Source organism: Melanostigma gelatinosum (genome assembly GCF_949748355.1).
Source record: "Melanostigma gelatinosum genome assembly, chromosome: 13".
NCBI classification, from domain to species: Eukaryota; Metazoa; Chordata; class Actinopteri; order Perciformes; family Zoarcidae; genus Melanostigma; species Melanostigma gelatinosum.
Genome location: NC_136646.1, coordinates 2,973,749 through 2,997,046, shown reverse-complemented (window position 1 = coordinate 2,997,046; position 23,298 = coordinate 2,973,749). Strand labels below are relative to the sequence as shown.

At 40.4% G+C, this 23,298-nt stretch overlaps 1 protein-coding gene across 4 annotated transcripts in view; it reads right to left on the bottom strand.

Moving 5' to 3' along the window:
* ap2a1 (adaptor related protein complex 2 subunit alpha 1) overlaps window positions 1-21,217 on the bottom strand; it is a 32,760-nt gene extending 11,543 nt beyond the window's left edge. For all 4 annotated transcript variants that reach the window (XM_079281965.1, XM_079281966.1, XM_079281967.1 and 1 more), the window contains exons 1-11: window positions 20,416-21,217; window positions 11,968-12,179; window positions 6,787-6,980; window positions 6,475-6,604; window positions 6,193-6,294; window positions 4,640-4,899; window positions 4,074-4,242; window positions 3,230-3,367; window positions 1,286-1,468; window positions 693-790; window positions 381-612 (exon numbers count right to left, since the gene is read on the bottom strand). In XM_079281965.1, coding sequence (XP_079138091.1) covers window positions 381-612; window positions 693-790; window positions 1,286-1,468; window positions 3,230-3,367; window positions 4,074-4,242; window positions 4,640-4,899; window positions 6,193-6,294; window positions 6,475-6,604; window positions 6,787-6,980; window positions 11,968-12,179; window positions 20,416-20,482 — 1,785 coding nt within the window. In that variant the 5' untranslated portion in view covers window positions 20,483-21,217. The remainder of the gene's footprint in view (window positions 1-380; window positions 613-692; window positions 791-1,285; window positions 1,469-3,229; window positions 3,368-4,073; window positions 4,243-4,639; window positions 4,900-6,192; window positions 6,295-6,474; window positions 6,605-6,786; window positions 6,981-11,967; window positions 12,180-20,415) is intronic.
* Window positions 21,218-23,298: the final 2,081 nt, after the last annotated feature.

Below are 23,298 nucleotides of genomic sequence, written 5' to 3'. Positions count from 1 at the left end.
TCGCTACTGAGAATTTAACAAACAGAAAAAAAAAACACTGAATATCTATTATCACAATCATTATAACTATCATAACTGCTACTGTGTAAAGGGAATACTGCTGTTAAAAATAACTTATTTGTTTAAAGTGTTTGCAAACCAAATGTTATTGCACTTTTGTTCATATAGCAGTACTAAAAGTGCGCAGTACATTACTTTTGAATTCATTATTGAACTTTGCGCATAACAACGCGATTAATCGCAAGAAAATCATGCGCTTAATCGGGATTAAAAATTGTAATCGTTGCCCAGCACTAGTTATAACACAAACCGTCTATTGTATCATTATTACTGCAGCTGAGCAGAGTTTAGTCATCATCAACAGGGTCATCAGAACTAACCAGGACATCAGTGCTAGCGATGGAAGAAAGCTTCAGATACTCGACAGCACGCTGCTGCAGCTCCACGTCCGAGTTGCGGATCTGGCTGTCACAGCGCAGCACTTCTTGGATAGTGGCCTTGGTCTCTGGGAACAGGTTGATAAACTTGATGTACGCCGACAGCAGCAGGGCGCGAGTCGGAACGGAGCACAGATGGAACTTGGAGTGGAGAAGGTTGAACTGGACCAGGGGGCTGGATGAAAGGACAGCAACGTTACTATTTACCATTTCCAACAGTCAACTTGGAGCCCTGGCAGTTAAAAACAAACATACCTGGAGCGTGGGTCACCAGCAATGAGGTTACCAAACTCTCCCAGGATGTAGCCTCCAACCTTCACCATGTTCTCATGGCAGGCAGGGGCCTGCAAGGCCTGGAAGAGACAATGATTCAACTTACTGTTTCCTAATTCATTCATTCCAACAGTGCTAAACGACCAATTGAATCTACCCTTATTCCTCACAAATGCAATTCCTTTGTTTAATACATGCCACGATGGGCAGCAATTCTTCAACTAAGATACAAGCACTACACCGGGGAATTTCTTTGTAGCATAACATTAAAATCCTACCACCTTATTGAATGTCCCGAGTTTCTTTAATGACTTCATGAGTTTCTTTAAATGACATTTACACCAGTGTCATTGATGAAATCTGTGATTATGGCGACTTCATGGGAGGGTTTAATCCTGCTTTGCTACTCTGTCCAACAGGTCAAGCAGTTTATTGATACAAACTCAAATACAAGTTTCAAACAAATACCCAGTCAACAAACACCATCCCATTTAGTTACACTGTTGTGCGTTCAAGCTCCATCCATTAAAAATGAGTATTGTGTGTGTGTGGAGTATTGTATTATGTAGTGGTACCTCAAAGACCGTCTTGGCGGCGTAGCCCTGCACATCGTCTCGGTTGATGACTATCTGAATGACGCGATACCACACCTCTTCGCTGACGTAGTCGCCAGCAATGCGGATGAGGTTAAGAATGGTATCCACGTACCAGGAGTAATCCACTGCATACTTCTCTGCAAGTATGGCCACTTTCAGCACCTGAATGAGGAAAGGCACAGCAAATCACTGCTTCATATGTTGCTGTCATTTTGTGGGAAAAAAAAATACTTTTGGACACTGCTGAATGTGAGACTTAAATTTAAACTGTTTGGTTTGTCAGAATTAATATGTTTTCTAAACACTGCTGTATGGTTTTTTTGATCCTGATCAATTCAGTATACAGCTGGTGGAAACAAACCACCTTCACCAATTCTCACTTGACATTTAGAGAGGAATAGAATGGTAAAACAGAATATAACCAGGGTTCATGCACATTTTGACCAATGTATTTCCATGACTCTAAACCAAATTTCCATGACCAAATATTTTGTGAAATCTCGGTGTATACATGAAAAAGTGAGAAAATGTAGTATTGAAACTAACAATGAGAATTCCAAAGCATACCGTATACCTTAAATGACAAACAATTAAGAGACAATAGTTTGATTAAAAGAATAAACATTTATAAATATACTCTGGTTGACAGGCATTCATAACACTGACACATCAATAAGAGCTTTAGTAGGTAGTAGCATCCAGCTCGTGCACATATTGCTTTCCCTTTTGTAGTGCAAATGTTTCATTGAACTCTGTTACTGTACGGCTTCATATTAACTTCCACTGTTACTGCAAAGCTGTTAGAATTGTGGCCTATCTTCTATTTGCAATTAATATGCATTCAATCCAGTTTAATTATTGAAATGAAAATGATAATCTACTCTGGCTAAAGTAGCTTATCAAGAGTAAAATAACAGCTGTGATCTATACACTCCTCTGCATTAGCAACCTGCTGAAATGAAGGTACAGGCACCGTAACCCTCATTACTTCAGGGTTCTTGACAGCAACTGCACGTGGGACTGTTAGAACACTGGCTGTGGTCATCACAGTGAACATGTCTGTCAGTGTGATAAGAGGACACGTGAGACCGTGTCGCTGTAGTTCATCTCCTTGGAGCAGAGGCTGCCTTATCAATGTATTTAAAAGAGCAGGAAGCTGTACTCACGTCTGTTTAGACCTCCACCTTTATCCAGGCCCACCTCCACCTTTATCCAGGCCCAGCTCCACTCACAGCTCAGCCCTGCGTCAAGCTGCGCTACAGACAGCCTCTTCTCCCTGAAGCTCTTTGACCTCATCATCTCATCAGTATCTGGGCCTCATGTTTCATGGTCATGAAAGTTATTACGACCACGAAATCATCCTCATTCTACTTTGAGTTAAAAAAAACAACCTGCAACCAGATGTGTTCCGGTTTAACGTTAATGACTGACAGCGTGAACTGAACCGGAACACGGGGGGGCTGCATGTTTCATCACGTTACGTTTTTTTCCTCCTAAATCGCGATAATGATGAACGTTAACAGTCGACAAAATTCCGCATGTAGTGGACGTTAACTTAACCCAGCAAGTATGAACGGTAACGGAACATAACGTAACCTAAACTGTAACGGAGGGAAATGAAGACGCTGTAGACATCTGAACGCTGATTGGCCAAGACTCGACACATCAAAGATGTTCTATTGCGAAGATCACCACACCACATTTCTCCTCGTCTCACTCCAATCTGAGAAACGCTGGCTGGCAACTCACCGTAAATGAACAACATGAAAATAACACATTTCCATGACTTTCCCAAAACTTTTGGGATTTTATTTTTTTCCAATAACCATTTTAAAATTCCATGACTTTTCCAGGTTTTCCATGACCGTACGAACCCTGTATAACATATCGCAAAAACTTGCACGGCACACTCTTAACACCCACCATCTCCTCTCTGATGGAGTAGTCTGCCGTCTCAAGGTAGCTGAGCATCTCGGCTACGATCTGCTTGGCATTGCTGCGATCACACATGGCGTACAGCAGATCAGCTGCCCTCTGTCGAACACTCACATCCCTCTCAGTCTGTAGAGACAGAGGGAGACCAACAGTGACAACATGGAAGAAGCAAATGAGTTAAAGACAGACCTACAGACAACTCTTTAACTATGTGTGCATCGTGCACACAGTCTGGCCAGTATACCAGTTATTATAAATAATAGAATATAAATATATATAATTAACCATTTAACTGAAAATAAAAAACTTTGACCAATTTATGCATTAAAAGAAGCTGAGCAAAGGAGTACACGTGTTTGATATACGAGTCGGGATATGACAATGCACCTGCTGGTATCCTGATTATTCATTTTGGAGTAAACAAAGCCTCCGTTATACACAATACATTCCCTCTAGATGTTTTTTAATGGACCACCAACCTTGTTGGAAATTCATTAATTAGGAATAACTCCTTGAAATGTGCCATCTCGTTTTCAAAGGGGGTCTTTAAAGTTCTAACTGCACCTATGCTGCATGTGTCCACAACAACACATGCAAACACCATGGCAGCTGGGTTTGTTAAGCCCTTCACCACAACACCCCGGCATGCAAGGCAATAATGTTGCCAGTAAACAGGTATTGATCAGTTAACAAGGGTCAGCTGTCAGTTAGAATTTCTTTTTGTAACTAGCCTCCCTACTACAGTGTATTGTTGTGAAGTGGAAATGTACAGGTAGTACTGTGTAGCCTGGTACAAGTCACACTGCAAAGTGTTCCAAGTGTGAGACACCACCTTGAGGGCGTTGATAACGGTCTCGATGTGCGTCTTGACGGCTTCGTGGGAAAACTCTGAGCTGGCCAGAGTACACATGCTCTCCAGAGCTAGGTAGCGCAGGTTAGTCTCTCTGTGCTGCAGGAACTGGCCCAGCTGATTACAGGCTCGCACCAGCAGGTTTGGCTCACTGCGGAACAGAGACCAAGACTTACTTCACTGGCAGCCGGGAAAAACTGTCATCAGATCAGTTAGGACTAAACAAGAACGGCTGAAATTTGAATTACAAGAACAAAAATGATTTTTATACAGTAAAAGAAAGATCTATAAAATGTATTTTTAACAGTTAGTCATACTGAATTAATGCAACAAGTGCAATGCAAATGCAACATGCATTTGAAAACCCACCATTACAAACCTGTAAGATTTTAGTTTCATCAACATCAATCCTAATTTGTTTTAAAAACCCTACAATAACTGTCTCTCTTTTCTGTATTTTAAATGCTATTTCTTTCCTGACAGACACGCATGTGGCCCATCATAATACTCAAGGTCTTCTTTGAATACCTTTTGCTCAGAATACTCACCTGTCATAGTGGATTATCAGTGAGATAGCCTCAAACAAGATAGCATTTTTGGCATTGGAGTGCTGCACCTTCTTGGACTTGGGTGGCTCCTGGGCCTTATTGAGGATGGTCTCCAGACACTCTACCAGCCTGCCTTTGACAGCGCCATCTTCTGGTGGAGGGTAGCACTGCAGCAGGCGCAGCAGTTTGCAAGAGAGCCACGGTGCTGGGACAAAGTAGTAAGTGTAATCCTGTAAATCAGTGGAGGCCGACGACACAATCTGGAGAGACAACAGAATTTTTCTTAGGACTTATTATGGCCAGGCAAAACTGAACCCATGCAAGACACTGCTTAACGGTCTTGGCAAAATGCAGCTTACGATATATAGGAAGCCCAGAAATGAGCAGAATTTACCGTATCCACTGTAAGAAACATGGGAATCGAGTCAGGTTGCAAATGTTTTTTTGGCATAAAAAATGAATTGTTTTAAAACGCTGTTTTTTTGACACTGAAGTGGACAAACATCACTCTTGGTAATAAGCAAATCAGTGGTCTACACATGGGAAGCCTAACTTTGACATATATTCTTTGATCTTGTCTGAGTGCATCAGAATTTCATATAAAACATTTTGGATTGACAGGAATGTATGCTGTCAGTGTGGAACGAAACAATCTAAACACCTTAGAGCAGGGGTCTCAAACCCATTTTCACTCCGGGCCACATCAGCATCATGGTCGCCCACAAAGGGCCGGTTGTAAATGTAACTACTCCTAACATATTGGTAAATAACTGTCTTTGCATTTGATTATTGTTTATTCAAGTTTAAAAATATTGTACATGCAGTTATATAAATGTAAACATATTTAAGCACATTTCTGTTATTATAACTTAAATCCTTTTAATTTAGGGTTAAGAAACCCACATGACTCTATCAAAGATCAAACTATTAAAGAAAATATCAAAGACAAATATCAAACAAGTTATTACAATAACTTTGTTCAAAGCTTAAAATCCTTTCAAGGGTGCATTTGCACAATCCCACATGAAGTATTTCATGTGTTGTAAAGCCACGTTTAAAGTAGTCTTCAATGTACTCGCAATACATTTCCATTCCAAATGTAGTAACCAGCCAAAGAGCTGCTTCTGTTTAAGTATCTCATCTTTATGACTTTCTACCTGAGAATTATGACTTTCTATCATAGTTATGACTTTCTATCTCATAATTTCGACGATGGGGATATTTTTATTATCAAGTCGAACTTTAAAAAAAAAAGTTTTTACTTTTTTTTTTTTTTTTTTGCTTGCGGATTCGCGGCCCACATACAATGACGTGGCGGGCCGGATTCGGCCCGCGGGCCGGGAGTTTGAGAGCCCTGCCTTAGAGAATCTATTTTGTGATACTATGAAAACAAACGACTCAGAAGCCCCGAGTACTGAAGAGAATACATGAAGAATAACTGGATTCTTCATAATGTCCACAATCATTTTCAAAGTTCTCTTTACAATCGATTGGTCATGACACGCATACACACGTACATGTACACGCGCGCACAGACACACACACACACTCACCCTGCTAAGTCGGGAAACGGCCAGGGAAACGCATGTCTTGAACTCATCTGGATTCTTCTGGCTCAGACAGGTGATCAAAGAGATCGCTGCTGTCACCACACCCTAAACCAAAGGACACACAAGTTTCAACCTTCAACACATAACAAATATGTTAGCTAGTCAACATCGGTCTTGATGATATAAATCATTTAATCTCTTTAACAACTCAATGTAAGATGCACACAGAAACAGGCACAACAAGGCTGCATCATGTAACTACACTCTTCTGAAATGTGTGCTCACCATGTGTTGATCATTGAGCAGGTGCACCACGCGCGATGTCCACTCACCCATCAGCACCAAGTCAGGAGAGGTCTTATAGAGCCGCAGCAGACACAGGGCCGCTGACTGTTTCACACTGTCCATCGTATCACTGTGGTGCATCACATTCATATTACCAGCAGCCAAGGGATGTCACAGGGATGTAAAGCGACATGATAGAAAACTGTCTTGGATTCATCACTTACAGCAAGTCATGACAAAGAAAAACAGGACAACAGGATGGTTTCCATGACATTTACTTCCTCGAGCCTCTAAAGCAGAAGTCACACTCACCCAGCAACCAGGATCCGAGGGATCTCACTGGCGAAGGCCTCGGCCATCTCGCGGCTTCCCACGTTGGCAATGCAGTGAAGCGCCAGGCACATGAAGGTGGGGTTGCGGCTGGACAGGTCATTCTTGATAGCGTTGTTGATCAGACGTATCAGCTCACTGTTGCTGTTTACCAGCACTGAGATGAACAGGTAGCCCTGGAGTAACAGAGAACAAGAGAGCAATGACACCAATGAGAACAGTGGAGACATCAAACCCCAGAGCAGGGATAGAAATACAGTGTTCATCGGCTGAGCAACATCATCTTGCTCATATTGATAAGACATGTAGACAATCAGTGTCCGCTTCATTACAACTAAAGTGGTCTAGTAGAACAGTCCTTCATGAAGGGTATAATGTTCAGATGTTTTCGAGAGGTGTTGACTCAAATGATAACTTTGGTAGCTGTAGTCGTGCTGCTGTTGAACTGAACTGGATTTCAGACAGATGTTTCTTATACAAACATAGTTAACCTTCACTGATTTTAATAGAGTAGACTAACCCCATCCAGCCCCAGCCAATACCACAACAAACCCCATCACTACAGTCCCCACACCATGAGCCTATGCAGACTGGATCACTGTAACCAGTAGGTGGCACCAAAACATTAGAGTCACTAAGTATTCAAATCTGTTGCTGAGATTAAATCTGTCAAGTCAGGGCTTTGGTATGACAATACAATTGTCAGTTACTGCACTTTTCCTACAAAATGGATTGTATTTGTCATGTTGACAGTTATATAAATATTTAGTCTAATCCAAATAATGACAAATGGGGTGGACAATATATTAAAAACACAATTCATCAGCAGCAGAAACTGCAGCCTCCACAATGACCATGAAGCTGAATCAACTCCTCTAAAACACAACATTAGAACCTTCATGAAGGTGTGACTTATTTCAGGGAAGAACTGGCACCTTTGACCAACTGACAGATGATGGATGATGAGAAAGAGGAAGACACAGTTATAACAAAGGTCCCGGGCTGGACTTGAACCAGCGACATTGCAATTCATGGTCACCGTAGGATGCAACAACTGTATTCGTTGAAGTTGGATGGACTTTAGGTGTCCTGGGGAGTTTTTCTCACCAAAATGAATTGCATGCATCTTTGAAGACGAACAGACATGAATGGATTTTCTTCCTCATAAAATATTTGCAAAGCTTTTCCTAAAAGTTTGAAACCTGTATTGTTTACATCTGTGTTTACTAGAAAGCAGTCTTCTCTTTTTTGTGACTGGTGATCGTTTACGTAAAAACCTTTCACACCCAGGCAGACGCTTCTCTCTACACACTGGAGATAAGCTCCATATTACAATTGCGCAAGATTGCGTAGAAGAGTTAGACTGAGGTCACAGTTCCTATGAAGCATTTTATTGTAACTAGCGTAAATGCTGACCTTCATTTCACTGGTTTTCATCAATCATGACTGTACCTGGGTGTTCACTTGAACAATAAACTGGACTGGACTGACCACATACACGTACTCTACAAAAAGGGTCAGAGCAGACTATCTGCTGAGGAGACTCAGGTCTTTTGGGGTGCAGGGAGCACTCCTGAGGACCTTCTTTGACTCTGTGGTGGCATCAGCCATCTTCTATGGAGTAGTCTGCTGGGGCAGCAGCATCTCGACAGCCGATGGGAAGAGACTGAACAAACTTGTCAAGAAGGCCAGCAGTGTGCTGGGGTGTCCACTGGATACGGTGGAGGTGGTGGGAGACAGGAGGATGATGGCTAAGCTATCATCCCTGATGAACAACACCTCCCACCCCATGTGGGATGCCCTGGCAGCTCTGTGAAGCTCCTTCAGCCACCGGCTGATTCACCCCCGATGTGTGAAGGAGAGGTACCGCAGGTCCTTCCTTCCTGCCGCTGTCAGGCTGCACAACCAGATGTGCTCCCAGTAGACCACACAACACTATAAATCTGTGCAATAGAAACACACTGTGCAATAAAATACCCTGTCTGTATATATAATATTTTAGTTCCTGTGGATTTTGTACTTAGTTGATATTCTTATTTATTTCGGTCTATAAAGACCTTAAATCACGCATAGCTGAAACATATAATGTAAACCAAGAAGTCCAATACAGGCTTTTAGTTTAATAAACTACATTTATCATCAAATTTTATAATAAATAAACGCAATATTGGTCATCAGGCGCACAGTCGCAATAGCTGCAACCACATGAGTGCAACGATGCCTCCCACAAGAGTCTAGGACAAAAGGTTCCAGAGTTTGGCCATGGTACGCTAATCCATTTAGAAGTTATGCACCCCTCTCTGGCGCGACACCAACACACTTGATCTATATGCCACATTTCAGCCTCCTAGGGCAGAAACTGTGGCCGTCAAAAGGGAGGGTTGATTTTTGTGGTCCGACTGACAAAGTGAGCTTTAGAGCAGCTGGTTGCAGACAGAAACATTCGTTATCGTTGAGCTTTGTGGAACATGTGAAGACACTACTGGACCGTGGCATCTGCCAGTGCAGCTCGGTTTACAATCTCATGAATTATTTGCCTTAAAATGAGTCAATCATTTTTACTGGGTCAATGTATTTATACAACCACAGGGTTAAATGTTTTAAAAGCTTTAAAATACATTTGGTTCATGGCTGCTATCCCAAGGGACAACTACACAACTCCACAACTCTCAGACAGTGTCCACTTGTCTTAGGAGAAGTTCTGCTGTCTTTGTTGGTACAGCAGTCAGCTCTACTAATAAAGATCCGGACTCAACATTATTTAGCTTACTCAACATTTCCTGTTCCTGAGAAAATGGTCTGCCACATAGAATCAGGAAATAGTCCCAGTGGCTGAGGTATTTGTTCTGCTTTAACATTTAGAACATAAAACCATGTGTGCATCTTTTAAATGGCATTCAAAGTGGCACATTCATTTAGAATCATAATTAAAGAGGTACTGCACACTTAAATATGTTTAATGAATTGTAACCTAAATGATATGTCCTTTGAAGAAAAAACATAAATGCTTGCGGTAATATTGACTTTCTTAACATTTCTTAACATATTGAACATTCCTAAAACAAAAAAGAAAACTGAAATAATGCCCTATTCATTCTCTGTATTTTATCTATGAATCTATTTATTTATGTACATATTTACTTACCAAGATCAGTCTTGTACAGCCAGGGGGAGTATTTCCCCTTTCACAGGCAAGCTGGGTCAAAACCTGTTATCCGGTGGTGACTGAACTTTAGCTGCTTGTGTGTGTGTTTAAAAAACACAGATATTGTTGTCTGCTTTTCAGGTGGTTGACGCAAACAATATATTTGTATTGAAGTAGACAGGAGCAGAGCTAGTAACGTTGGCAGCACCGGTGCTAACAGCTAACGTGCGGAGGTTCCTTTCAGCTACATTATGACGCGTTCAGGCTCTGCTTCATTAAAAATGAGAACTAGGAAGGTAAAATATTACATCATCATGATGCGTTTCAATGCAATCTTGTAAAATGTAGTTGTTGAGAAACTTGAATAAATACAGAATCATATGTTTTCACAGCAATATAAAATAGATATTAGAAAGCATTAATATCAGAAATATTCTAATTCTAATAACGACATCTGTGAATATCTGCGTCTCCAACATCGGCATGCTTTAAAATGTTGTGCCTGCATTTACACAGACCAAAATCGGTTTGGACCTGAAACACAGTCTGGGTTAGGGAGTGAAGGACTGCAAGTATAAAAAACAGCATCTACCAGCTGATAGCGACAGCAGCATGATACTTTGAATGTTTGGGATGGCACAGGTCAATGATCTCCTATTCTGTCAGCTCTGAGTCAACAAACCTGGATCTGGTTTGGTTCAACGTAGCAAGAGTTCTCACAACAACAACTTCTATATGATAACACACACTGTACATATAAAACCAGTAAATTCAACATATCTTAAGAAGATAAACAGTTCTTGAGTTTGGCCATGGTACGCAAATCCATTTCGAAGTTCTGCGTCTTTTTGTTCTAAGCCACTCTCTCTGCCACACCCCTTGTCAATTGGCATGAACACAGACACTTGACCTCGGTGGCTGAAATTTGGTTCTGATTAATACCAAATAATGTGCTGGTGCAACCAAATGAGAAAGTTGGTGGCAACAGAACTACCAGTGAAAAAGTTAATTTGGACTCCTGTTGAGTCTTACTTTGCTATTGCTATTTAACCCTTCTGTTGATGTGTGGACTATAGTTTTTACTCTGTAATGTATCGTTTTGTTTTTGTATTGTTGTGAATTAATGTGCATTCGACTTTGCTTCCTTCTTGGCCAGATCGCCATCGCAAGAGATTTTTCCTCAAAGGATTTTATCTGGTTGGAAGAACGGCTGTGGTGTGTCAGAGGTAGAGCGGGTCCAATTGGAAGATCGGCCGTTTGATCCCGGCTCCTCTGGTCCGGATGTAGAAGTGTCCTTGGGTGAGATATTACACCCCAAATTGCTCCCGAAGGCTCTGCCATCAGTGTATGAATTGTGTTAATGGTCAAATGACGACATGTAGTTTAGCGCTTTGAGTGACTAGAAAGTAACTATACAAAGGCAAGCCCAGTTATCACTTACATAATTTACAGATTAAATTAAATGAATTCATGCTACATGAGTACTCCAGAAAAACAAAGTGTTCAAATTGAATGATTATATAGTTGAATTTCTTCTTTATTATATGACAGGCACCGGGAGTTTTTCCACCCTTTTTTTCATGGCGACCACCACCATTATTTGAGACCAGGCTTTTCTTTTAGGAAATATGGTATGAGTGTTGCACAACAGAAGTGGTATAAAATGACAATTAGTCATCCAATTGCGTGATTGTGACAGCCCTACTTAAAAGGTAAAACACTTGATTTGTAGGCTGTTACGAGTCTAATATGGGGCGGTTGATCACAGGTGGAGGAGTGAATAATACATTTGTCATAATTGTACGCAAGGTGCATTGATGTGTTAATTTTGAGCATTTATGAAAACGATAATAGATATAGATGTTTTACAAAGAAAGAACCACAAGGACATGACAAATTTAAACATTAAAGTCTAGTGGAATATTTGGCCAAAACTGATGACTTGAGTCAACTTTGAAAATTGTGTTTTACGTCAACCAATCGATGCTGTAAACACACACAACAAGCGGAAGACTTACGATCTGTTTCTCGGTATACTTGTTGGAGCTCAGCAGGTTGACTGCCTCCATGTGTCCAAAGTCAATGTCATGTCCAAGCAGGAAGATGAAGAGTAGCTTGCAGACATATTTCTTCTTGCTGTAGCCATCGAGAGCCTTGTCCCCTTTAAACTTGGAGCGAATGTTGGCCAGCTCTTTATTGATCCGTTTGATCTCGGCTTCCTTGCTCTTACCTGACAAGGGAAAGAAAGTAGGACCATGTCAGAAAACACAGACATGATGGACTCCATATTTTTCTAGAATCAAAAAAGAAATCTGGAAAACAAGTGCTCAGGGTGAGAATGTCTTTCATCATTTTCAGTAGGTCAATATCTGTCATATTTGTCAGATTTTTATCTGATTAACTGTTTCATAACACCACAACAGTGCCACAAAATGCCAACATTTCTGAATAGCTACAAAGTCAACTAGATGCATGCCAACAAGAAAAAATATTTAGCTGCCCCACTGGTCGTGACTTCAAGTTCTGAACTCCAAGTTGGCATAATAGCTGGATTCACTAAGCTGCGAGGCCAACAAATTGCATCTTTTCTCTCCCCTCACTCTGTCGAAACAGCAAAGAGCAAAGTACAAAACAAGGTTTCACAATTCTATTTTCAGTCAATTTCCATTTCAAACATGGCTGGCTGGAGATCAAATGAATTTGTGCCAATTCAGAGCTACCTTAGTGCGTCCATTTTGGTTGCACAGGCAACCAAAGTTAGTTGGTCTCTGTAGATAAACCACACTTAGTAAGCACACATTAAATTACTCCACTCTCGTACAAACGTGATAGGTAGTGTGTTGTGTTTGGATTGCTCTTAAACCCAGCCTTGGCCATTTTCACACGGTAGTACTGAGCATCAAAGCTTTGTTTTCTTCATCTGCTGTTAGTCACACTGTGGTACAGGGGTGTAAAGTGTGGGGAGGGGGCAAAGGATTCCCTTCTGAACCCAAATCTTCAGTACAAATGGCCTTATCGGACTTCAACAACATTAATGTGCTCTAGGGATGTCAACAATTACCCGTTAATGGGTTAACCAACAAGAACCTATTTGACCTGTTACACAGGTCGGTCTAACAGTTGATTTACACTCCATAGCCTGGGTTCATTTATGGTCTAGGGCACTTATAGAATTATATTACATTGGTTAAATAGATAATTCAATTGGTTAACATATTAACCAATTGAGCTGTTCAGACAAGACGCACCGTGGCAAGCTCAGCGGCCCAGGACCGGCAGACGGGTGTGTGTCCCTGTTCGTACTTACAGATATCAGCTTTATTTTACCGTTTGACTTTCAGCTCTATAGGGGTTGTGTTTAGTTGCTGCTGATGAAAACCCAACATTTCTTGATTTCTCTGCTTCACAACAAAAGCTTTAAAATTACAAAATAACTTATTGTGCAGAATTTATAGGAAACAAAATGTGGTTATCACCAAATTAGCAGAGCTTTGTTCGCGGCTATTCTTCAACAATAACAAGTTTCCTAATACTGCAGGGATTAAAGCACATTCTTATTGTTAAGAATATAGCTAATTAAATGTGGCCATCCAATGTTTTACAGCTTTTCCTCTGACTGCGAGTCAAATACCTGCAATCCCAAAACAATTATTGTCGTCAGTTTGGAGAGTTGTAATTGCGTATTGCCTCTGGACAGTGCACACCGAAAGAAGAGAGAAGATCTGCAGTTACGCTGGCTTTGCCGTTTCACACTGAACCAAACAACAGCAGCATAATGCTGCCCAGAGTGTGATTTCACATAGCACACTGGTATCACAGGAGAACATAATATAACGGAGTTGGCGTTTCCCTTTTACAGATGTGGACTCGGCTCTGGGACTACCTACTCTGCGAGCTCAGCAGTGGAACTACTCTGTCCCCCCAGTCTACCTTCGTACAGAATAGTGAGGCGGAATCATCCCACCTTAAACAGGCTGTGAGACAGGGGCTTACGAGAGAGTATGTTTGTGTCTGACAGAAAGAGACCAAGGCCCTAGACCTGACCAGTCACTATATTATCATCTATGTTTAAAAAGCATCGTTTCACATTGTTGAACTCCAAGCAGTCATATTGTTCTCCCTGTTACTTTAAGCACATTGTTATTTATACATTGTCTCTTGCCAAAGCATTTATTTGTTTTGATGTTTTTATGTGAAATGTGCTATACAAATAAACTTACCCTGCCTTTATCAGTAATACAGTTAAGACAATGTGTTGTGTTGCATGTTGATTAAGTGGGGATCCTATTTTTTTTTTACTGGAGCTCATAAAAATAGGGAGCATCAGTGCTCCTGGTAGAAAACAGTCAACATGAAGCGTTAGACAGTAAACTGCAGTTTGGCTGCATGGAGCCGCTGCAGACGGCTGCATACATTTTTGAATGTTTGGGATGGCACAGGTCAATGATCTCCTATTCTGTCAGCTCTGAGTCAACAAACTTGGATCTGGTTTGGTTCAACGTAGCAAGAGTTCTCACAACAACAACTTCTATATGATAACACACACTGTACATATAAAACCAGTAAATTCAACATATCTTAAGAAGATAAACAGTTATTGAGTTTGGCCATGGTACGCAAATCCATTTAGAAGTTCTGCGTCTTTTTGTTCGAGGCCACTCTCTCTGCCACACCCCTTGTCAATTGGCATGAACACAGACACTTGACCTCGGAGGCTGAAATTTGGTTCTGATTAATACCAAATAATGTGCTGGTGCAACCAAATGAGAAAGTTGGTGGCAACAGAACTACCAGTGAAAAAGTTAATTTGGACTCCTGTTGAGTCTTACTTTGCTATTGCTATTTAACCCTTCTGTTGATGTGTGGACTATAGTTTTTACTCTGTAATGTATCGTTTTTGTATTGTTGTGAATTAATGTGCATTCGACTTTGCTTCCTTCTTGGCCAGATCGCCATCGCAAAAGAGATTTTTCCTCAAAGGATTTTATCTGGTTGGAAGAACGGCTGTGGTGTGTCAGAGGTAGAGCGGGTCCAATTGGAAGATCGGCCGTTTGATCCCGGCTCCTCTGGTCCGGATGTAGAAGTGTCCTTGGGTGAGATATTAAGTATATAAATAAACTGTGCTATACAAATAAACTTACCCTGCCTTTATCAGTAATACAGTTAAGACAATGTGTTGTGTTGCATGTTGATTAAGTGGGGATCCTATTTTTTTTTTACTGGAGCTCATAAAAATAGGGAGCATCAGTGCTCCTGGTAGAAAACAGTCAACATGAAGCGTTAGACAGTGAACTGCAGTTTGGCTGCATGGAGCCGCTACAGACGGCTGCATAAATGAGGGCAATCTGTGGAGTGAGGTGTGCGATTGAAAAGCCGTACAGTTTAGTCCTCAGGACCCGAGCCAAGTTCCCGTGTCTTGCTTGCCACCTGCTGATTAAAGTAAACGGGTTTGCAATGAAGCTAGCGACAACTTCAGCCACACTTTCCCATCGGGCCGAAGAACTTTTCTGGTGGTCGGATATTCGGATCCAGCCCGGCACTAATTGGAGGATATACTAGTCAGAAAACATGATTTCGTATAAATGTTGCAACAACACTGAAACTATCAACTTTCAACACAAAACTTTGAAAGGCAGTGGTAATCAGATACACACAATTGAGGGCTAATCATTTATGTTTTGAAAAGAAAAACACGACTAGCTTCAAAAATGACTTGGCGGACATTTCTCAGGCCTAACAGCTTTAAGGACTCATTGTTAAACATCATGTAGTGTCTTAATCTCCAGTAATAGCTATTCTAAATCCAACTGGAAAAAGAAACAAACAAATACCTTGTTTACAAAACAACACGAAACTCCCATCAAACACAATTGTTTAAATGACTGCAATAGCCAAAGAGCAACAAGGCTGGAGGGTGAAAGTACCAGTTTGTGTTTCAATAACTAAAAATAACCACAGCAACCACAGTCAAACTGTCTAATGCTTCAATCATTACTGGGTGCACTGTTGTGCAAAAGCCGCTGTCTTTGTTGGAGGTATTATGGTCGGCAGCTACAGTAAAAAATGTACAAAGTAGAGTAAAACCTTTATACATTAATAAGCACATGTAGATAGTTCCACTTTGGATCCAATTGCAGGTTGGCAAAAGAAAACTGGCAAAAAACCTTTGCTCAACGAAGTCCAATAAACACCTATACATTATTTCATTCATTCTCACTGCTCTGTACAGGCTTGGGTGATATTATATTATATTATATACTGAGACTAAATACATTCGTCAACAGTCAGACAAAGTGCCATACTGTCCCATCTAACCCTTTCTCATTGTGGGAAACAGTCAGGTATTTAATGCAATGGATTAGCTACACACAGACATTCCTGTCCGCTCCTATTACAGACCAGCCTTTATTGTTGGAATGCTGTTAAGCATTCCAACTGTTGTTATCCTGTTTCTTTATTGTTGGAATGCTGTTAAGCAAATACTGTTCTTCGAATCTTTATTGTTGGAATGCTGTTAAGCATTCCAACTATTGTTCTTCGAATCTTTATTCAACTTCTTCTATTTCTTCCATCGCACCGCTTCTCCTCAATTTTTTAAGCTACAGAAACCTTTCAACTATTAAAATGTTCAGCTCTTTCACCAGAGGGGTGCTATGACTTTTCATATTTCTAACCTTTAAACTTTTTGAATTATTAAGCTTTTTATTTTCAATGGGATCTCTATGGAGAATATTTTCAAATGGCTTCAGGCACACAGGTGTTCGCGATTGAGCCAATTAGTGATGTTGATAAACACACAGACTCACGCGCACATACACTCCTCTCTCTCTCTCTGTGTCTCTCATACAGTCATTCAGGTCTTAGGGATCTTCAGAGGTCTTTCCCCCCCCCCCCCCCCCCTCACACACACACACACACCCACCCCATTTTAAAATAAAAGCTGCACACACATGATTTGTTGCAGCTGTTACGTGTTGCATCTCGGCCAATCAGACATGAGTATTCTGATAAGTTTCCTGATTCGAGTGACATTTACACACACCGCGACACAAGAGGGAGAGGTGAGGAAAGACATGGCAGAGCAGGACAACAGTCATGTAAGCTGTAAAAGATAAAACAGTACAATCTCCAAATGAGAAAGTTTGCCAGAGATATCAGAGTCTCTCTCTCTCACTCACTAATTCTCTCTCTCTCTCTCACTCACTAATTCTCTCTCTCTCTCTCTCTCTCTCTCTCTCTCTCTCTCTCTCTCTCTCTCTCTCTCTCTCTCTCTCTCTCTCTCTCTCTCTCTCTCTCTCTCTCTCTCTCTCTCTCTCTCTCTCTCTCTCTCTCTCATACAGTCATTCAGGTCTTAGAGACTTTTAAAGGACCCCCCCTACACACACACACACACACACACACCATTTCAAAATAAAAGCCCCAAAGAGTGAATTATAATTGAAATGCTTGTGCTGAAGCCAGGCATTTAATAACCTCTGTTTATGTGTCAGATATTATGTCTCCTCTCCCCCACCCAGCACCACCCTTTCAAAATAAAAGCCCCATGGATTAACTGTATTTAAACAAGCTCAAAATTAGGCTTTTTTGTTAAAAAAATGAATGCTCTTACTAATACTGCGACAACTACTACTGCTGCTGCTAATATAGTATTACGACTTCGACTATAACTTTTGCTGTTGCTACTATTACTGCTACTACTGCTACCATCAATATTATTACTACCACTACTGCTATTACTACCACTACTACTACTATTACTTATACAACAACTGCTACTACTACTACTGCTATTCATGCTGCTAAAAGTAGTAATACTACTACAGCTATTAGTACGACTGCTACTAGTACTACTACTACTGCTACATATTCTACTGCCATTACTATTACTACTACTACTACTACTGTGATATTAAATACTAAGACCAATATTACAGCTGTTACTATGACTACTGAGACTACGTCTTCTACTACTTCTTCTAATTACTAATACTTCTAATAATACTTCTACTACAACTACTACTACGGCTACAAATATCACTACTACTAGTACTTATTCAAATGCTACTAATACTTCTACGAATAATCTTTAAACTCTTTGAATTATTAAGGTTTTTGCAATTTGTTTTTGAATTGGATATCTATTTTCAGCAATGTTTTTGCGATTAATTTCAGTTTTCAATTTTCAGCAGGAAATGCTTTTTCTAGTTCAACTTCTATTTCTTCCGTCGCACCTCTTATTGTCCTTAATTTTTTAAGCTACAGAAACCATTCAACTATCAAAATGTTCAGCTCTTTCACCAGAGGGGTGCTATGACTTTTCATATTTCTAACCTTTAAATCTTTTTAATTATTAAGTTTTTTATTTTGAATGGGATCTCTATGGAGAATATTTTCAAATCCTCTTAAACTTCTTCAACTTTCAAATCCTTCAACTTCCTCATACTTTCAGCTACAGACACCATTTAAACTTTCAAATGTTGAGAAAACCCTCAACTATTGCCAACATGATTCAGCTTTTTGATATCTTTTAAACTTTTTGAACGGCAGCAATTTAACTTTCATGACTTTTCAGCCCTTTTCTGACTTTATAATGGGTGTGTATTGCGCAGCTTAGAGTGCGTGATGTCACCGCTAGAGTGAAGAGCAGCTTGAGATTCTTGTGAAAAAAACATTTGTGTTTTGCCACTGTGTCCACAATCTTCACTCTTCATGCATAATTTCTGGATGTAAAAGTAGTGAATATTGTCCTTGTCGTAGAACAATTACTGTGGAATCCCACAGATTTCCACATTTGACACAGAAGCCGTTAATTGAGAGAAAAACCAACTTTCTGCTCCATAGAGACCAATGTTAAATTTTGCTTCAAAAACATCTCCGCAGAACACGGTACCCCATTTCTATATCTTTCCCCCCTCCTCCACCCCCCACACACAAGCCATTTTAAAATAAAAGCCCCACAGAATGAATCCTAACTGAAATGCTTGTGATGAGCCTGTCATTTAATAACCGGTTTGTGTTTATCTAACATTATGATTCTGTCTCCTCTCCCCTTCTCCCCCACTTCAAAATAAAAGCCCCAGAGAGTGAATTCTAACTGAACTGCTTGTAATTAAGCCTGTCATTTAATAACCTCTGTTTATGTGTCAAACATGATGATTATGTTTCCTCTCCCTGACTTTACTATTACTACTACTACTACTACTTATTATACTACTACTGTTATATAAAATACTACGACCACTACTACAGCTATTACTACGACTACTGATACTACTACTTCTTCTAATTACTAATACATCGACTACAACTTCTACTACTACTGCTACTACAAATGTCACTACTGCTACAGCTAGTACTTATTCAAATGCTACTAATACTTATACTGCTATTACAACAAATATCACTCCTGCTGGAATTCTTTTAAGCTACAGAAACCGTTCAAATATCAAAATCTTCAGCTCTATCAGGAGAGGGGTGATACAACTTCATATTTGTAATCTTTCAACTTTTTAAATTATTAAGCTTTTTGCAATTTTTTAAAAATTGGATATCTATTTTCAGCAATGTTTTTGAGATTCATTTCAGCTTTCAGAATTCAACCACATTTTCAGCAGGAAATGCATTTTCTAGTTTGAATTATTAATTTAAAACCGGTATCACAATATATAATTACACATACCCTGATGGAGGATATTATGTACATCATACAGAGTGAAAGGTCTTCTTTAGTGAAGCGATCAACTGATTGAACTACATCAATTTCTCATCATCAATCATTTAGTTTATCAGCCTAATTGCTCTAAACCGCCATCTACAGCAACTAGTTCTGGCCAATGTAGTTGGAATCAATATTAAAAATGGAACATCTATATTGTAAATGTATGCAGAAATATGACATACTAATCCACTTTCTATATTTAACCAATGATGTATTTGATGATGCCTTATTCATTGTACTTGTTGGTGGATTACTGCAGGACCTTCAGGTTGTGGTTCTGCTGCATTTAGTCTCTTAGAGAGCGGTCTCCTCAGTCAGTTATCATATGGAATGTCATGCTGTCAGTTTCAAATAATGACACATATGCTGATTTTCAACTGTGAAATGACCTTAGACATCTGGATTTCTAATATCATACAGATGTTTATAGTTTCAATTTGACCAAAGCAACAGCAAACACTCAAAAACTAAAGGCCTCGTTTTCTGCATCATAAACATTGATTCAGGTGGTGGTAAAATGGTCACGTTACAGGCAACATCTGCTTAATAATGGTTACATTAATGATTAGTTAGCAGCTAGTAAAAATGAGGCATCTACAGGCGACAACAGCTCTGTGCTGTGGTGCCCTACATGTCATTCCACTGCAGCATGCAAAGGGTTCAACTAGCAACACGGGTAAAGTCAAAGGATACCGTTAGCACTAAATGACTCGAGTCAGTAACAAGAATGAAAGAAAATATCACTTACAATTCCTTATGTCCGAAATGAAAACGGCTAATCCGCGCATTCCATCTCCTTTCGACACAGCCGGCATGTTTGCAGGTTCCGGTCCTCACTCCGGCCTTAACTGTATCGGTAAAACGGACTGACGTAGGTCAGCTCTTTACACGGGACTGGAGTAGCAGATGGCCAACTTGACGTTTAGTAGTAACGTTAACAAACTACTTTGTACTTAGAGTCGTTCGCTAACGTTACAGCTTTATGATTGGCTGTTACCTACAAACTCACTGTGTGCCTGCAGGTCGCTAGCTCAGATAGCACTAGATTAGCTGGACGACGGTGGATCAACCAGCAGCAGGATAAGTTAACGTTATCCCTGTTAACTGGCTCGTTTCCGCTGGCTAAGACAAGCTAACGTTATTTCATTCAATCCTTATCTAGCGTTAGCTAACATTAGATGCGACGCACATAACACCTCATGTAAAAATGCACTAGATGTAAAACCACCGACTAGTTGGATGTCTCTCAGACGAAGGCAGTCCAGATGTGTTGGTGAAAATAGTGTCCGAGAATATAACGTTAAGTTACTTCGAGTCAAGCACCGTAGAGCTAGCTTAACAGCTAGCTAGCTGGCTAGCAATATCATTCAAGGACTGGAATACATCACCGGTTGACCGGAATAAAGAAGATGGCCTTAACAGCCAATCAGCAATATGAAATTACAGCGAAGCTCTCTTTACCAGGCTCTAAATTTGGTGAATAAAATGTGCTGTATAATTGATGTCCGTTCTAATTCTCCAGCCTCCACTCCGCGGATGGATAAGGCTCGTGACAGCAGATCCAACAGCGTGACCGCGCGACGCGCACGCGTACGCTTCTTTCCGTTGACTGAGTGCAGACCGGCGCTGATTGGTCCACCTTGCAGTGGCTATGATATCAGAATCAGCGTTATTGTATATATATATTATTCATATCAGCCCAATACTACTGTGGCTGTCACTGTGCCCAAAGCTGCCTGCTCCACCCATGGCCAGGCCACGAACACTTGTATTTTGAAAGCCAAGCATTGGACTACTATAGGGACACTGTATAGAAAGACAGCGGGGTAGCACGAAGGTTCACGTTCCATCATCTTTGGCATTGAGCTTCGTTTATTGGCCACTGACTGTTGACATGCATCGTCACCATCGTCATCAACGATCAGCTTTTGCAGCAATTACTGTCTGTTTGACCTTATCAAACACAGTATATGCTTTCAAGTGAGGAGAGCACGTGATTTGTTTTTAAATGTTAATGTCAGTAAATATAATCCTTGAATCTTTGCTTAACTGGCGAGATTTTTGAATGAATTAACAAACACAAAGGCACACTCGCTCACCCAATCATAAGTATTGTCAACAAATCTCTCAGGCAATGTGTTTCCGAAAGGATGGAAATCAGCCATAGTAACACCCGTTTTTAAATCAGGAGATTCAACCGATATCTCTCACAGGGGCGTTGTTAGGCATAGCTGAAGCCCCCCTAAAATGTTCTTCAGCCCCCCCAAATAATTTGGCATTATTGGCTTTAAAAATTGAAATATTTTTATTTTGTTGATGTCATTAAATTAAACTGTTGTTTCTCACATGGACAAGTTATTTATAACTCTAACATGCTACATATGTGCGTGCGTTCTGGTTTGTATGTTTTCTCCCCCTTCAAATTACAATCCAATAGCATAACATCATACTTAACGATATAAACCCCGGGCACTAGGATTGAACCAATCTATGAACTGTCTGAAACAATGGATATCAGCGGCCCCAAATGGGCCCCAAAACAAATTGCTGAGCGCAAACATGCCACTCCCCTTGGGGCTAAGCCCTTCCTTTCTTTGAATCCTAGAAACACCCCTGTCTCTCATTATCGACCAATCAATATCCTCCCTGTTGTTTGCAAAATTGCTGAGAAATGTGTTGCAGAGCAACTTATTAAAGACCTCAACAGCTCTCCATATCATCTGCATCCTATGCAGTTTTGTTACAGGGCTAATCTTTCGACTGAAACAGCCAACTGCTTCCGCTTAGAGAATGTGAAGCTTAAAATGGATAAAGGGGGTCTAGTAGCAGCGGTTTTTCTAGCAGTGTTTTTTCTTGACCTCAAGAAGGCTTTTGATACAGTTAATCACAATGTCCTGATTAATAAACTGTCAAATTTGAACTTTTCCCGAGAGTCTCTTACCTTGCTGAAATCCTACATTGAAGGAAGAACGCAGCGTGTCAGAGTGGGTGATGTTTCATCTACTCTGAGCTTGAACGTGGGAATATCCCAGGGTTCTATTTTAGGACCTCTATTATTCAGTTAATACATTAATGATTTGCCGGGTGTCTGCAATGGGTGTGATATTCAAATGTAGCTGACGATACAGTGATTGATTGATAAGCTGCACTTAAACTCACTTCCACAATGACAAATGTATGGCTTGCAGATTCCTGCCTTCACCTGAATGTTAAAAAGACTGTTTGTATGTTCTTCACAAAGAGGGCTTGCAAAGTGTCACCCGAGCCAGATGTTTATGTTGCTGGTGAGAGGCTACAGGTAGTGTCAGATTTGAAATATTTAGGAATTTGTATTGATTCTAATCTCTCATGGTAAGCAGGTAAAACATGTGACAAAGGTCTTAAAATGTAATCTCGTGAATTTTAGATATAAGAAACAGTTGCAGGCTGCGAAACTGTATTTCAATGCGAGGATTGTCCCCCATCTGACCTACTGCTTAACCAGCTGGGCACAAGCCAGCAGCACAACATTAAAATATATTCATATTCTCCATAAACAAGCTCTAAAACCACTTGATAAAAAAACTAAAAGTCACCATCACTGCAATATCCTCATCAAACACCATATCCTGAGTTGGGAGAACATCATTAA